This window comes from Gavia stellata, chromosome 21 (genome assembly GCF_030936135.1).
Source record: "Gavia stellata isolate bGavSte3 chromosome 21, bGavSte3.hap2, whole genome shotgun sequence".
In the NCBI taxonomy this organism is placed as follows: Eukaryota; Metazoa; Chordata; class Aves; order Gaviiformes; family Gaviidae; genus Gavia; species Gavia stellata.
In genome coordinates, this window is record NC_082614.1 from 4,200,495 (window position 1) to 4,216,923 (window position 16,429).

The following is a 16,429-nucleotide window of genomic DNA, read 5'->3' on the forward strand; positions in this document are numbered from 1 at the left end:
TTACTTGTCTTCTCACTCACCAGGGCATGTTTGTGAAAGAAAGGTGCTTAGTGTTTTCAATTTCAACATCATGTAACTGTCACAGGAACCAAGGAAAATATAAATCTATTAGCAATATGAATGTTCAAAAAAAGGAATATATGCTTCTCCAGAGGTATTTTAGACATTATAATTATTAGTATTCATTTAACATGTTTGGTAAACCTGCACAAAGCACCAGCCTTAGGACAGGCTCCAAAGTAAACATTGTAATACAAACCAATTTTCCTAGTCATATTTGAGGAAACACAAAATGCGCAGTAAACCACAACTATTTGAAGAACAGGCGCATTTTTGCATCACTGAAAAACAAGCAGGGAGCACAGCAGGCCCGCAAGAACAAACCACTTTTACATTAAGAGAACAGATCTTACTGAGAACTGTTCAATAGTGACCGGTATGATAGCAGTTGCTATACTTACATGTTCCTCTGGGTAAAAAGGCTGCTATTTGCTGCCAGTTTATTGGCCTCAGACAATTCCACTATTCTCTGCTCCAGTGACCTAATCTTCGAATCCATTGCATTGATCATCTGAAACAGAGCAATGTGCCTTTGAGACTGCACAATAGAAGTGATTATAAAAACAATGTTTAAAAGAAGTCTGAACTTTTTCCAGAAACAAAAAGAATGAAAAGAAAACCGATCAAATGGCCAAAAGAACATCACAGATGCAATTACTAGAGCTGTTTACAACTGCTTTCTACTGCTTTAATATTAGGAGAAAGCAACCATTATATTTATCAATGCATAAAATGACAGGTACACAGCAAGCTACATGGCTACTTTTAAGGACGTATTCTTGAAGATACACCTTGAATTAAAAAACCTGTCTTTTAAAATTAGTATTAAACAGTGGATTTCCTTCCAAACAGCTCAGCAGCACTACAAAACCTCAAACAAGATTATCTTGCTTGAAATCAGAGTCTCAGAAAGCTACTCTTAAAATGTTTTGATTTCCAATTCAACTATACATACCGCCTTCTGTTCAGCCAGGACTTTACATTTCTCACGTGCTTCTTCTTCATGTCTTCTGAGCATATTCTCAAGTGCTTCCTTATCTGCAAGATCTTTCTTCATCTGATTTTCTAACACCTAAATGAAGACATTTCTTTTGTCTAAATTATCTCTGTTTCACTGGGCAAAGGGCAAGCAGAAAGAAAATCATCAAGAAAGATAGAATTTTTTTTTTAAGCAATTGATCCTATCACAAGCAAAATTAAACCCAAGATGCATTTGCATGAAATCTATGGAAAAGCAAACTCCAAAAAAGGGCATTCCCTCAGTTATCTCTGAAGACTGAATTTAATGATGGAATTTTATGAAGACATGGAGATACTGTAGATTTTTTTAATTATTATTTTAAGTCATATAAACTGTGTTCAGGAAATATTCCAGACTAATACATCAGAAAACAGAAAAACTCTATACCCCAGTATATATAGTAGAGGAAGTAAGGAAGTGCACACACAACCTTTGGCTGCCCTACCAATGTGGCTCAGAAGTAATTTGTAAGTTCCATAAGTATGCATGAGAAGGCAACCGAGACCCCGTCAATTCTTCAAGTCAGAGACATCAAATGAAACAGCTAAGTAAAAGACTTCTTTTTGTGGCACAAGTACTTGCTACTAGGAACAGGACTAAAGTAACTAACAGTTACATTTTTTTTAAAAAATGCGTGTTATATATATATATATATGTCCAGAGCTTTAAATCAGTTGTTAAACTGAAGGTCATTTCCTTCAAAGACAAGTTTTCAAAGGCACAAAGTCTGGACACCACAGTATATTTTTTACTGTTCCAGTTACAAACATCCTATGTCCTCTTTCATCACTTTGAACCTCTTTCACCTGGCTTCCTGATTCATCCCACTAAACCCTATTATCATATGTCCCTGTAATACACTAGCTCTCTTTTCTTTTTCCAATCCCTATCCTCTTTTCCAGTTTTTATGTCACCATTTCTCCTTTCCCACCATCTACCTCAGATCTTCCTGCTTTCTATCACTCTCCTCTCATTACTGATTACCGCATGCTCTGGGCTGCCAGGAAACCTTCTTACTTCTCTTTTCTCCTTTCATATTTCTCCCATAGAAATTCCTTCTCTCCTCTTAAATACTACATCCTCTCACATTTAAGCTGAAATGTAGAATTAAAGTCCTAGGTAAACGTACTAAAGATTGCTGAAAGTAGATTATGCTTAGTAGAAACAAAGATTCTTACAAAATGCATTTACTGGCTGACGTACTGCAGGTTCTTTAGAAAATCCTTAGCCAGTGCACATACTCCTATTTCCCAATTTGTTTTTCCTAATTTTAGAGCGTGTCTGTTTCTATTTCTAACTGTTTGTTAAAGTCTTATGCTACCCTGGAAAAGACAAAAACAAAGTGGGTGGTTTCTGTGGCTTCTTGGCAGATGTTACAGCTCCAAGAAGATGGAATTTCAGAAATGCTCTATTTGCTGAATTTAAAACTTGCAGGTAGGCTGTGTGAATACTCTTAGAAAATCATCAGCAGGAACTGAAAGCTTTTTCAGGATGTGAGATCCAAGAGCACTGTAAGAATTATTTAGTCAGCAATAGTCAAATTACAATCAACAACTGCCTTCCAATAGTTCTGACTTCAAATGCTACCTGTTTTAATGCAGTGCTAAAGACAGATAAGGTACAATGGCATGGACGGAAAGAAAAACTTATGCAGATTCTGCTAAGGTCTCTGAAGATTTCAGTAGTGGTAAGCAAGAAGGCAACTCATAAGACAAAGCAATCAGAGCCTAAAGGCAACTGTTTTTCCCTGAACTCATTCTACCCACAAAAGCTTGTAGGAAGATGATAAGAAGATATTTTTACTTTGAGTTTTTCCTCATAGAATTGTTCCTTCTGTTTCAGCTGCAACTCCAGATGTTGTGCTGCAATCTGAGCCTCACGATGCTTTTCTTCCAGCTCCTAAAAGCAGCAGAGATTCATATTCAGACACAAAGAAATAGTAGGTTCTGTGTGTATGTGTTACACAGGTATCAAATGTTCATTCATTCTCTTTTTTAGGGCTTCACACTATAAAAATCCCAAGACCAAGGCTGTCATAGTAAAAAAAAAAACATTATGAGAGCTGCACATTATCAGTTTTTTAAGCTTTGCATATTGCTGCTGACCCATCTACTGTAGAGCAGACATACTGCTAAAGGCAAAGATTTCTACTTCCATGGTAAGAATCTCCATTTCCCAGTAAAATATTCCAAAAGACGGGCCAAGGATATTTTGTGAAAACAAGCAGTTATAAACACTTCATAGCTGCAGTGGCATCACAGGAAGTTCAGATCTATTTTTAACAAGGTCTCTCACTTGTTTTCTCACAGAAGACCTCAATAATGGGGCACTGCTGTCCATGCTTTTCATTCTACATTCATAGAGTGGGAATAGTATTTACTTTGCTATATTCCTCAGACAAATGTTGTCAGAATAACTATTTATAAACTGTTTGGAAAATGAAAAGAGCATGATGCAATATATATAGTAGAACATACCAGAATATTTTTAACCTCTTTACTTCACATTAGGTAGTTTGAGCCATGCACAGTAAGGACTTAAATGATTTTGTATCTCAGAAGTTAGCTATTTCTGCTGTCTGACTATATTATTCAGGATATATCTATAATCAGCTTTCAACAGGACACCTTGCAAGAGTTGAGCTTAGAACTTTATGCTCATTCATTGTCATATTTGCCATTCCAACAATTTCCTTAGAACAAGAGGCAGATCCAGGTCTGTCATTCACTACTACTGGGTTGACTCTTGCATAGACAAGTTCAGGTTTTGGGATGTGTCCAGGTCTCCCGTCTGCCTTCATTACTGCATAGCACAGGAAAATTTCCTGATATTTCTACTTTAGCTCTTTGCATATTCTCTTTTCTGATTTTCCTCATCTTGAAAACATGCAAAGACGTTTTTGCTCCCGTAATTGCAATAGACCTCTTTTTCCAGAAGTGAGAATCAAAGAGGAGGTTCACCAAAAGTAGGTCATCTGCAGTGCCTAGTACCCAACACTTCTGCAAGGAATGGATATTGCTGCTTTTTGCAATTGAAATATATCTCCCAGCAACAAGAGGGACAACTCACCTCCCCCAGAAGCCCACACGTTTCAGGTCCTGGCAGAGAATCAGACAACCAGATCAGCAGCAGCTTCAAAGCTACCAGCATCAAACTGCTCATATTGTAGCAGAAGCTTCACCAGTTTCTACAGTGGCACTTAACAGCCAGTGTGGGCTTAAAAAGGTAATCTCTTACCATTCAGTTCTCACTTACTATTCTCCGTGTAGCCCTATCTTTGTTATTAGCATCACAGCAATGATCTATACTTTCAAGCAGTAATAAGTATCTTCTCCAACTTGTTTCTTACTTCTTATTCAATTCTCTACGGGCAGATCAGCAAGTACTACTCAGGTACTGCTAGATGAGTGTACATGAAACCAATGCTTTTATTCAACAATTTCCTCCTTATTCTATGCAACTCTGTGTCTTCAGCTCCCTTCCTACCTTTCTATAATTTCTATACCAGGAAAAGTCAAAGTGTTTGAAGAGATCAACTTGAGGGAATGAACAGGGTAGAAGTGGAGAAAAAGAAAACTATTACCCTGTGCTCACAGATCAGAGCTGCAAGGGACTAGGAAAGGCTCTGTAGGATTATTTCTTCAACACCTGTTTGACTTTTCTATAAAAATACTTTTGTGTCTCTCCAACATTCTGTCAGAACTCCATGGAAACTATCTATAAGAGCTAAACATATCTCATGGTGTAAAACAATTAGTGGATATTTCTGCATTCCCTTCCAGTTTTTCCTCCACAGAGAACGTAATCAAAACCAAGGAACAATCCCCAAATATACACAAGAGGCTTATGAAACAATTTGAAGTTTTACACTATTTCTAAACATAAAGTTGGCTCTGTGCCCAGCAAAACCATAGTCTCCCACTTACCATGCACTCATGTTATCAAAACAATTTGAAAGAAATAGCACTACTAAAGAACTGATTCTACCTTTTCTTGAGAGCGCTCAGGCATTCTGATGCTAAAGCCTACATACGCAGCTATTACCCAGAACACGTATGGGTCATCTGCTGACTCCAGTTATTTATACATTTCCATTTGGCCTTTCGCGGGTGTGTCTATGCTCAGGATTGCTACTAATAAAAAGTAATCTTTTTTTCCTTGTCATATTGGCAACACAGAAAGAGAGCTCATGAGAAACGCAAAATTAATTATTCCACTACAAAATTATGCTTCCTGTCCCAGGGAAGTAAAAGTATTAGAAAAACCCTCTGCTTGGTTCACTGTAGACTGACGTACCAACTCACTATAAAGATTTAATAGGTTTAATAAGGAGAGAAACAAGAAATTGGAAACCGAGAAGGTATGTGGGTGAAAATGGATTCCTGACAAATATTATCTTTGGAGACGAACAGTTTAGATGACTAATTTATCTCTGCTTCAAAATGCAAGCATTTCAAGCAGATCTGACCTCTAAATTCCTTTGCAATTTAGTTTAAAAGCTAGATATCAATGCTTTTATTGTTGCAGTATCCTGTCCTGAAAATGTTTTTCTTCTGAAACAATTGTTAGGTAATTAATTTAAGTATTACTAAGTTGACTTAAAAGTGCTCCCACTGAGACAACTAGAATTTTACAGTAGTATTAAGACTAAAGGTACAGGAGTGAGTTTGTAACTAAAGGTGCAAATAGAATTTGAGCGCTTAAGCTTTCTCCAGTATGACTGGTACAATAAACAAATCCCTTTATTCAACAATTTCCACCTTATTCAATGCAATTCTATGTCTTCCGTTCCTTTCCTACCCCTTTCTTACAAACTCTTACCCTTTATCTTTCATTTTCACCTCTGCTCACCAGAATTTTTTCTGCCATCTGTTGAATCTGTTGAGATTTAGTTTGAATATCTTCCTTTAGACGGTTTTCTCTTCGTTCCACAGTCTCTAATCTCTTCACTTGATTCTCCAGAGAATGGCGCCGTTCCTGTAGAGCAATTAACTGCCATTTAGGCTAACCAACTCTGCATTATCACAAAGCAATGAGTAGTTTCTAGAAAAAGTCAGCTGCAACAGTCAATATATGGTTGTCTTTTGTATTTAAAATCCTCATCATGCCTCAAATCCCTTATGCTAACCACATGTCCTTATTGACTCCTCACTGAAAATAAAAAGCCTTTCTTTCTTCAAAGAAATATATGCTTTTTAATTAAAAATGGATTAATGTCTACCATCACTTTCCCATGAATAGTTACTACAGGAATACAGGCTGTTCACAGTCGTCCAGATGTGGGTTCCTAAACTGAGACACATCCCAATAACTAATTTACTCTAGACAGACATTCTCCACTCACCTCTGCTTCAAGCAATTTCTTCTTCATGCTTTCATTAGAATCTTCTCGATTCTGCAGTTTCTCTAACTCTTTCTCAGCTCTCTCCTTTGCTTGACGGATATTCTGAAGAAGTTCTGTTGCCTCTGAGCTAGCTTTCACAGCCTAACAGTCCAAAGGAAAAAAAAAAAAGGTATTTTAAGAAAAACACACACACAAAAACTTAGTATGTGAAAAATTCATAACCTCGAGATGGTCAACACTCTGAATAAAATTGCTACAGAACTTTGGCCTAGGAGTCTAAAATTAAGACAACCTACAAACATGTGCAGGAAACCAAATTCTAACTTGTTACATAATTCTTTTCTGTTTTACAAAACACTGAAAATCCAGGAGATCTACATGTTTGTCTTGCTGTACTGCAAGTTTCTAATTGTCTCTATGTACTGAAAGTAAAGTCTACCCCCAAATTCAGCTCAAGTTCTTGGAAAGAATTCACAAAATACTCTAAAACACTAGGAGAATAACCTGTTGGCCTACAGATAATTCCTTCGAATTAATTAAAGGAGAAAAGAGGAGGGGGGATTAAAACATGACTGTTTTGAAATATTAGTGGTATTTCTACATAGTTTTGGCCTCCTATTCATATTCTAGATCACTAACCCTTGAAAAAGCCCTCTCTCAGCAGGTGCCAAGTTTGAAAAGCTCTCTCAGAGGACTATTATGACAACCCCTTTTTTTTCTGCTGAAAGATCCCAATAAGAGATTTTCCCCTATGATCCTTACAGGGCCTTCTGAAGTAACAGACTGACCACAACCACAAACATTAGATATTATGTACATCCTTCAGCTTACATTGCTAAGGTATTTTAATTCTGTTGTGAATCCTCATTATTCAACATTTTTACTGTGAATACCTGAACTGAAAAGTGATTTTGCAATTAAAACAGAGTATACTGCAAGACTAAAGCAAGTCCAACATGTATTTTAATAGTAAACTAAAAACATCTGAACCCTGTCTTCAGAAGTAAGGGACCAGTGCATTGCATGCGGCATACCCAAACTGGCCTTTTAAATTAGAATTTCTCTACACTACTCCAGTTCTGACTCAGCTTCATTTGTAAAAATAAACACTGTTGACATGTCTCAAAAGCCAAAAGCATATTGAGAACACCAATGATTTCAGATACCAGTTCCCACCCCCTTTTCCTTATCGCCCCCCATGCTATGACTAATTCTATTTTTGAGGATAAAACAAAGTGCATCCCTCCTCTGCATTAAGGTTTCACTGGAAAATCTTGTGGAAAATTCACTTTCACCACCCAGACATTACCTTTGTCAGCTTTTCCTGCAGCTCCTGGATTTTGGCCTGCTGCTCTGTATTGATCTACAGTTAAATAAAAAGATGGGGGGAAAGAGTGTCATAAAACCGAAAAGAAAAAAAATGCTCTCTACTTACAATACCAGATTTATTTTAATTCACTTCCTAAAAATCTTTGTTCCTCCCTATAAATTCCAACACTCCAAAATGCTCCTTGGCAAATCTACTCCCATTTTACTAACTTCTGGCTGATTTCATATTTTGGTCACCAAGTAGACTGTTCAGTGTGAGAATACTCAGAATTCTTTTTATTTTTCATTTGCTATTCTTTATTCATTAAGAAAACCCTTACTTATCACTAACCTAACCCCAAACTCAGATTACACATAATGGTCTGTCTTTGCCTAGCTTCTGAACACAACCCATTAAGAACAAGATATCCAGACACAGCTTTATATCAAATCAGAAAGAACACTGAATCACATGAAGAAAAACATTTAAATAAATAAATAAATAAAATAGGGAGGGATGTAAGGCTGTGCCCGCCATTGGCTAGCCAAAGACACTCTTAGTTTCTGTGCATAATACAAAAGACCCAGGAAGAAAACTCCAGGACACCGAAGTAGCATACCTTCTCCAATTTGGAATACAACTCTCCTGCTTCATTTTTCCCTTGATCTTTAACCTGTAACTTAAATATAAAAGTCTCAGGAAAAATTGTAGTACACCAGTCTTCTGTGCAGTCACCTCATGCAATTTAAACACAAGCAGTCAGATAAAGTATAAATTACATTATTTCAAGTGTACAATTGAAAGACATTTTGTATTAGTTGTACAAACCATGCTAATCTTTAGAGGACACACACACAAGTTTGCTGTGTGTAAAACAGCACTAGAAATAGAAGCAAACATCAGCCCCCTCTCCCATGAAGCCTAAACTACCTTTTGCAATTTGTTGTGACATTCAGTAGCTTTACGTTTGAATTCTTCAGCTGCCAGTCGGGACTCTCTCAACTCCGATTCATAAAGATCACTACGCCTGCGAGCTGAAATAAGATCCTCTTCTAATTGATTCATCATCAACCTCATTTCTTCTACTTGAGCTTGATATTCCTGTAGTTGTGGTGGAAGGGAAGGAAAAGGTATTTATTACATTTTAGAGGCAACAGGGGAAATACTTGGAGCAGCAGATCCCAGAATACTGATTGCAGGCAAGAGGCGCATTTAAGAATATGTGGAAGGAAAGTAAAGTACAAAATAAAACAGTAAGAGCTAAATAAAAATCACATAACCATGGTGTTCTGTTTTGAGTCTTGCCATTTTCAAGTCAATACCTCATAAAAGTCAAAACATTGACTTTCTGAGAGCGGCTTCAGTGCAGAAACACATACGTACATCTACATACAAATTATAAAAATTACTTACTTTTCTAATTTCTGAAACAGAAATGTGCCTTTGAGTTGATGTCTCTACTAAATGCCCAGATGCTCCCTCAAGATACATTTTCTCAGGCTGATAACATGACAATTACCACAAATCTGCACAGCTTGGGTATAAGGAAAGGAGAAGTAGAGGGGTAGGATATCGTGTCTTCTAGCCATCAGTTATTTTCTCTTGACAGAGTTAAAAAGTGTCATATTGCTCTGCATGGGAGACAACCTAAAATCAAAAATTTAACTTAGAAAAACTGTCTAAAAATCACGTTGCCCAGAAAAGATACTTGCCTATATAGGCAGAGATAATGATTCCCTGCACAGGAAACTACAAGACAGGGCATTGGGATGGGGAATGTGGGAGAAGAGAACATTTGAATTGACTAGCTCAGTGAGACTAGGTACTCAAACTGAGACTAGCTTGTGAGATTTCTTCTCATATATTCACTGGAAAAAAAAGAATTTAATTATGTTCATTCAGCATTTACTAAGTCCTGTAAGTATCTATTATATAAAATTACTCTAAACAAACAAAAAACCCCAAAAAATAAAACCAAAACCAAAGTATGTTTTATGAAGCTGAGAACAAGTAGAAAACATGCACATCAAGAGCTAGGAAAAAAGATTATAAAAGGACTGACAGTGGGGGAGTCTTATCTTTCTTTCCATTTTAATATCTTACAATACGCATGACTACCCCCATATTCAATAGAGTAACTGTCTCATGACAAAATCGGGTTTGTCATCACTCCTTCCAGACAGCCAGCTGTCTTTAGTTAGACAAGTGATTGCATGAACACTGACCCTAATGTCAGCCTGTGATTCTCTAGAAACATGGAGACCTTATGCAGATATTTAAAGAAGCTGGGCCTTTAACAGATCGCTTTACTATCTGTTATGGGGAGCATGGCAGAATTGTTCTTTGGTTTGTAATCCCCAAATTGGTTCTCCAGTTTGCAAGGTAGACAGGGGACCTACTCTTTCCAGTTAGTCTCTCTATGGATGATCTTATTTTCTTGCTGGAAAGAATTAGAGCCTTATTATAAAAAGTGAGCACACATTAACTCAAATATTCGTTTCATACAAATACATTTGTGAATAAAAAAACCAGAATGGTTTGAAGGAATACATGTTCTGCTCAGAAATCATAATTTGTTACAACTTCCTAAAATACTCGGCTTTTATATCAGCAAACACTTGACCAAAGAATTACAGGTATGACTACAGTTGCCACTGTGAAAATGAGTGTTTGGGAAGGGAGGAGAATGGGGAGGGAGAAAAGAAGGAAGAAGAGGAGATAATTAGTAATATTTCAATTTTTCTTGTTTCTTGATGTTTGCAAGACTATCTTTGAATAAATCTCATGGTCAGGTCAGAGGAACAGGCCACATCACTCAAGATGACACAGAACAATACCTCTCGCATATGCATTGGTCACAGTTTAAAAACTATCAAGATGTACTTAAGCGCATACTAATGGACAGGCCAAGCTCAGGGCATCACAGCAAAATTCTAAGGGACTCTTCCATCTCATCTCCCAGTTCCCTCTGACTTAAAAATAATGATCCAAGTCTTTAATGGCTGAGATCCACCTGCTGGTATGAGTCAGCAAAACCATCTCTGCGTATTTTGTTGCGGTGTTCTTGCATATGGGTTTCAGATAGCTCAGAAGACCACCCCACATATGAAAGTCTGTAGGATATCACAGATTCATTTGTTGACCTAAGCAGCATTTTTATGTCATCGTGAATCTTCACAAGCCAAATTAAAAGATTCTGGGACAAAATATTTCATTAAAAATTACTTGCATTATTTTTCCTGTTACATGCATCTGTACTGCCTAAGAATCTATTGATATTTATCATCACAAAAAATGTTCCACATTTCAATATTTAAAGCAACGTTGCTAACAAAGGACCAGAACACAGAGTAATAAGCTTTAGATTCCTTGTATTACATAAAACAAACACCCAGAAGAATACTGTAGAAGTCTATGGAGGCCTGCTACATCCAGAGGGTTGTTTTTGCATTTCATTACTTTTTACATAAGAGCTGCTCATGTCTGGAGAATTACTACCAAGGTTTCTGGGCTTCCTCGTCTCAAACACTATGAAATTAGTCACTTAATGTCTGTAAAGCGCTTTGAAGATGAAAAACAACAGATAATTGCAAAGAAATGTTTGAATGCCATAGCAAATTTCAATTTCTTTTTCTCAGTACGATGTTGCTATTAATTCATAAAACTGAATGGGTTCTGTCTTATAGACCATTTTAAATCCTAAAAATGTCCATATTTGTCACCATATTTTCATTTAATTTTGGCGTTTTTTTTCCTTATGAACAACTCTATGGATTAATGAATTTTCAACATGCTTCTGGTGGAAAAAAAAATTATGAACATCTACTTTGCAAATAGATTAAATCAGGAAAAGAACAGTTAGTCAAGACAGATTCTATTTTGAAAGACTATTAGGCATTTTAAGTGGCCAGATAAGAAAGAAGAAAAAACACCAACACAAAATTAAGGGTAGCTCAGTTCTCTCTCACGTGAAGATTCATGAACTTGTGGAATTTGTATAGCTTGGCCATTTTAAATGGATAGTTCATTTCTAGTGCAGCATATTACTAAAGCATTGCAACTTTCTCCTAAGCTGGTTTTACAAAGTACTTTCAGGATTAGGAAAAGAAAAACTCGAAGTTTGGAGTCTGTGCTTACTTGCAATATACACAAAAGTGTAATTTTGTTGCCTCCCATTTTGTTTAAGAAGCCATGTGAAAACACACAGATTGGGAGTCATCACAGCCTACCAACATAAAAGGTAATCCTGGCAACAGAGCTAGAATATGCCAAGAATGCCTATTTGTAGATAACTACTCTGCTCCCCGAAGAAGCGTGTGTACCTGTTCTTTGATCTCTTGAAGTTTTCGGCTTTGCTCTCTGATATCATGAAGTAGCTGTAGTGCCTTATCATCTTCCTGAGACACCTCCATCCGTGCCTGTTCCAGGCTTCGCTTTAAGCTCTGCAGAAAGCAAAATGTTCAATACATAGTCTTTGGCTGTATAATAAAGATCTTTAGCTATACAAATGCCTCCTTGACTGCAGTGAGGCATCAAAAAAATCAAGGCACCAATGATGGAACCCTAAAGAAATTCATGGCCAGTGCTGCTTCTATCTGGATAGAAGCAGCGCAATTTACAAACACTGCTTACTACACTTAAATCTTAGTTCAAATCTCTACTTCCTCACATCAGGTTCAGAGACAAAAACCAAACAGAGATCACAAAAGGCATCCATTATTGACAGCATTTATCTGTATTTTATCTAGCACTATTAATTCACAACCTAGCTACAATCCTTCAACTTCATGTTACTAACAAGCCTATTCATTTTTCTTGTTGCTGTTAAGTGAGTTAAATCCTTTAATCATCATTAAACTTCTACAAAGAACAGAAGAGCTGATTCTTTATCTCACCACATACCTTACCTGCAAATTTTGACAGATCAGTGGTCCTCCTATCAACTGTGTATTATTCTTCAACATAAAGATACAAACTGAATTTTATTTATTTACCTAGTAACATTTGGTATAGGAAAATCACTCAGTCCCATTTTAAGATATGCTTCCCAACAAACAAACTCATCAGAAATTATTTTCAATTCTCTGAAACAGAGTATTGTCTGGATTTTTGTTCTTGGTACAAGAGAGGAAACAGAATATTACATCCAACTGAAAATGCAGAGACTATTAACTAGAATGAAAATATCCTCATTGGAACCTTGCCAGGACAACTGGACAAACATTCCAGCTCCCATGAAAAATGTCAAATGATCTTCGAAGACATGGTTCTAAGGCCTCATTTTTATATTCTACCTAAAAAATAGCACCTGCCCTAGCAAGATCCCTGACATTATGCCGGGGAACTGGATCAGTCTGGACTCAGAATACCACAGATGGAAGCAACATCATTTTTTCCTAATCCTCTTATTTGTCCTTGAAGATTTCTGTCTAGGTACTGATTAGGCCCCATCCTCTTCTGGCTAAGAAACCTGCAAGAAGTCAAATGCAAGCATGTTCTAGCACAACCAGTAAGACAAACATCACAAATAGTTTCAGCAAGACCAGGACAGTAGTTATTCCCGTATGTTCTAAGCACAGGACCATGAAGCAAAGTTTGAATAAAACTATCAAGCAAGCCTCTGCAAACAATTCAGCGCTCCATATCCTCTCACATATTATTTTCTCTCCATCAAGTACCCCACTGAAACCATGATGGAAGAGAAAGGCAAAGACCACCAGATTTCAGGCCTTCAGAGCTGAAAGACTGGTGTAAGGGCTCACACTGCATTCTGTGATATAGGTAGCCAGGTCCTGCTCCAGGAGGGATCGCTGGGTCTCAGAGGCTTTCAGTTCCACCTCCTTTTGGCTAAGTACAGCCTCCACCTCTGACACTCTCCGGTGCAACCGCGTCATTTCCTGCTCCATCTGCAATAAATATCAATAGGTTATAAAGGGGGCTTCAAAAGCTTTGTTAACTGCTACTTTCAGAGCTCTGTTTGTAAGGAATTTGTCTCCAAGAGACATCTAGCTATATTTCTCCAAATGGTGTTTAAATTCCAATACCATTGTCTCTGCTCCAGGAATGCACAGTTCTTCGTAAGGACAAGTAGTAAGTCTAAGTCACCCCATTCATTCAAGCTGCTTGTTCATATTCAGTCATTCTTCGAACCCCAGTTAGCAAAGAAGACACAATCATTTTTCACCTGACTTGCAGAGATGGGTCACTTTAACCTTATCCCAAATCCATGCTGGACCAGAAGATGGTTTCCCCCCATCTCCTTGTCAGGAGCAAATGGTCAAATCCAGAACAGAGCAGGGAGAAAAGTAATCGATCTCTCATAGAAGTCTCAAACAAGCAGTAAGTTTTAAAAGACTCCACCGGGTTCCCTTTATTGGAGCACAGCAACTGTTATAAGATGTTCACCATAACCAGTGGCGTGACAACAGTTATGTAAGTAGAAGCTGATGAGTTAGGAAGAGAACCTCAGAACAGTACTGCTGTAATTGTGTGTATGATGAAGAGGCACGGCCTGCAGGAAGAAGCAGTCGTCTGTGTCACGCTGAGAAAAGGACTGTTTAAAATCCAGAGCCACTTCTTGTTAAGATAAAAGTATCTAGAGCAACAGCATGGCCTAAATTCATCTCCCTTTGTACTGGACAGGAAGCCACCTCACTGAAGGAAAAGCACTTTGCCCACCACGAGTCTGGATGATCAGCAGCATCTGACAGATCCCTGGACATACAGTGGTTGCAGATTCCTGGAGCAATGGAGATGGCCAATCGCATAAATAAATACCTTGTGACACTTGTCCTGGGCGTCTTGGAGTTCTTTGCTCTTGAGAAGAAGTTTCTTTTCCATGGAGCTGACCTTGGCTGGAGAATCCACGCTTGAAAAAACAGATCTAAAAGAGCAAAGCCAAACAGCACATGAATATAGGCAAAAGGTACAGAAATCTGCATTTATGCAGCCGTTGTGAAGTCACTGGGTACTTACTTATACCAGGATAAAAGAAAGATGCAACAACCACAGTCTAACAGCCATCATTTCAGATCAAACATACCATAAAACCTGATGACAGTATATCATTATTAAATAATCCATGTGTACTTCTAGTTACAATATTAATATTTTCCATCCATGACTTTTATGTCAGAGTGCAAAACAATAAATCACAGCTTGTACGGATTTATAAGTGTAACAAAAACAAAGCAAAAAGTCAATGTAACCATTTGGAAAGATAACAAATTTTCACAGAATTGCTTTTTATTTTGTACTTTATTTTTAAACAGGTTTTAAAATTATCATCGAAGTACAAAAGTCCTAAAAACTTTAACATGTCATAATCTGCACCACAGGAAGAAGAATCTGATATCCTTAGTTACCTTCTGTGAATCAAAATTGAACTGAAACTTTCCTAACCCAATTCACATGATCCCTAGGAACTCAATCAATATCAATATGATTAGTCACACTGCAGAACTTCAGAGTTCCACTTGCAAGTATTTTTTTTCGTGAGACACAACTTAACTGTACTATTCAAAACAATTTGACTCCAGAAACCTGGGGAAAATATTTACATGTTCTTAAGCTTTCTGTCTAATTAGGACTTAACATTTAAGAAGTTTACCATTTCTGTTAGTCTGCATTCATTCTAGAAAAGGATAGGAAGCCACTTAATGTTTTGGAGTATATTTTTAGTGCTTTGCAGTCTTAAATATGTAATTTGCAACCAAAAGATTAAGTACACACATCAAAACATAATTTTAAAAATCATATTCTCCCTCGCATAAAATGATTCAAACTAGATATTGAAGCAGTTAATGATGGAACCAGTGTTAACTGATAGATGAAAATGCAGAAGTACAATGAAGGTGCTAATAAAAGATCACACGGTCTGCCCACACATTGCTTTCTGCTTCTCCTGGCCACAGTTTGGTATGCAGCCAGTTATCCCCATAGAGAGAAATGAGCTTTGAGCAGCTCTCTGCATATAGCCATACACCCACACACAGCAGCACAGTCTCTTCTTAACACCAAGGCAAGTTTGATTCCATCACCACCATTTTCCGAGAAAAATCTATTCCTTAATCCAAATAGATATGCAGCATAGTCACAAAAAAAAGACACATGGATTTTTATGAAAATGCTGCAGCAACATATCTGTATCAAAATAGGTCTTCATACCACCACCTTAAGCAGTCATTAGGAAACACTGTTTGATATTAGCAAACAAACATAGCAAAATCCACCAATTCTGCCTTGAAAGGTCAAATATTAATATTTCTTCAGAAATCTGATATGGAAAAACTTAGAAGAAAAGAAAGAATCCTGCATGGCAACAATACAGATATGATCAGGACTTAATAAAAACCAAATGTTAAAAGTGAATGCTTTCGTAAAGCATTCTTTTAGTTCTGGTCCAATCAATCCCATCCATCAAATTATCATATTTAAAAATCAATTTATAAAGCGTGTCTATACTCCTACAGAGAAAAGGCAACCATCTGAGAAAGACGCATATTAAATCCCATAACAGCTGGGTGTACAAACAAGGCTAAAAATGAATAGTTGAGAAAAGCAGTCTAAAAATACAAATTAAAGCTCACATTAACCAAAAAAGACACTAAGGAATCTGCTTTAAAATGTTAATCAAATACATGTAAATAGCTGCAAATGTGTACTGAGACAAGTCTGAAAATCTTTTTATAATAAA

At 37.1% G+C, this 16,429-nt stretch overlaps 1 protein-coding gene across 1 annotated transcript in view; it reads right to left on the minus strand.

The window, feature by feature from the left end:
- CIT (citron rho-interacting serine/threonine kinase) overlaps positions 1-16,429 on the minus strand; it is a 73,761-nt gene that overhangs the window by 34,172 nt on the left and 23,160 nt on the right. Inside the window, exons 11-21 of the mRNA XM_059827950.1 lie at positions 14,512-14,617; positions 13,497-13,640; positions 12,057-12,176; positions 8,665-8,835; positions 8,354-8,407; positions 7,735-7,788; positions 6,426-6,566; positions 5,933-6,058; positions 2,885-2,980; positions 1,016-1,132; positions 462-571 (exon numbers count right to left, since the gene is read on the minus strand). Coding sequence (XP_059683933.1) covers positions 462-571; positions 1,016-1,132; positions 2,885-2,980; positions 5,933-6,058; positions 6,426-6,566; positions 7,735-7,788; positions 8,354-8,407; positions 8,665-8,835; positions 12,057-12,176; positions 13,497-13,640; positions 14,512-14,617 — 1,239 coding nt within the window. The remainder of the gene's footprint in view (positions 1-461; positions 572-1,015; positions 1,133-2,884; positions 2,981-5,932; positions 6,059-6,425; positions 6,567-7,734; positions 7,789-8,353; positions 8,408-8,664; positions 8,836-12,056; positions 12,177-13,496; positions 13,641-14,511; positions 14,618-16,429) is intronic.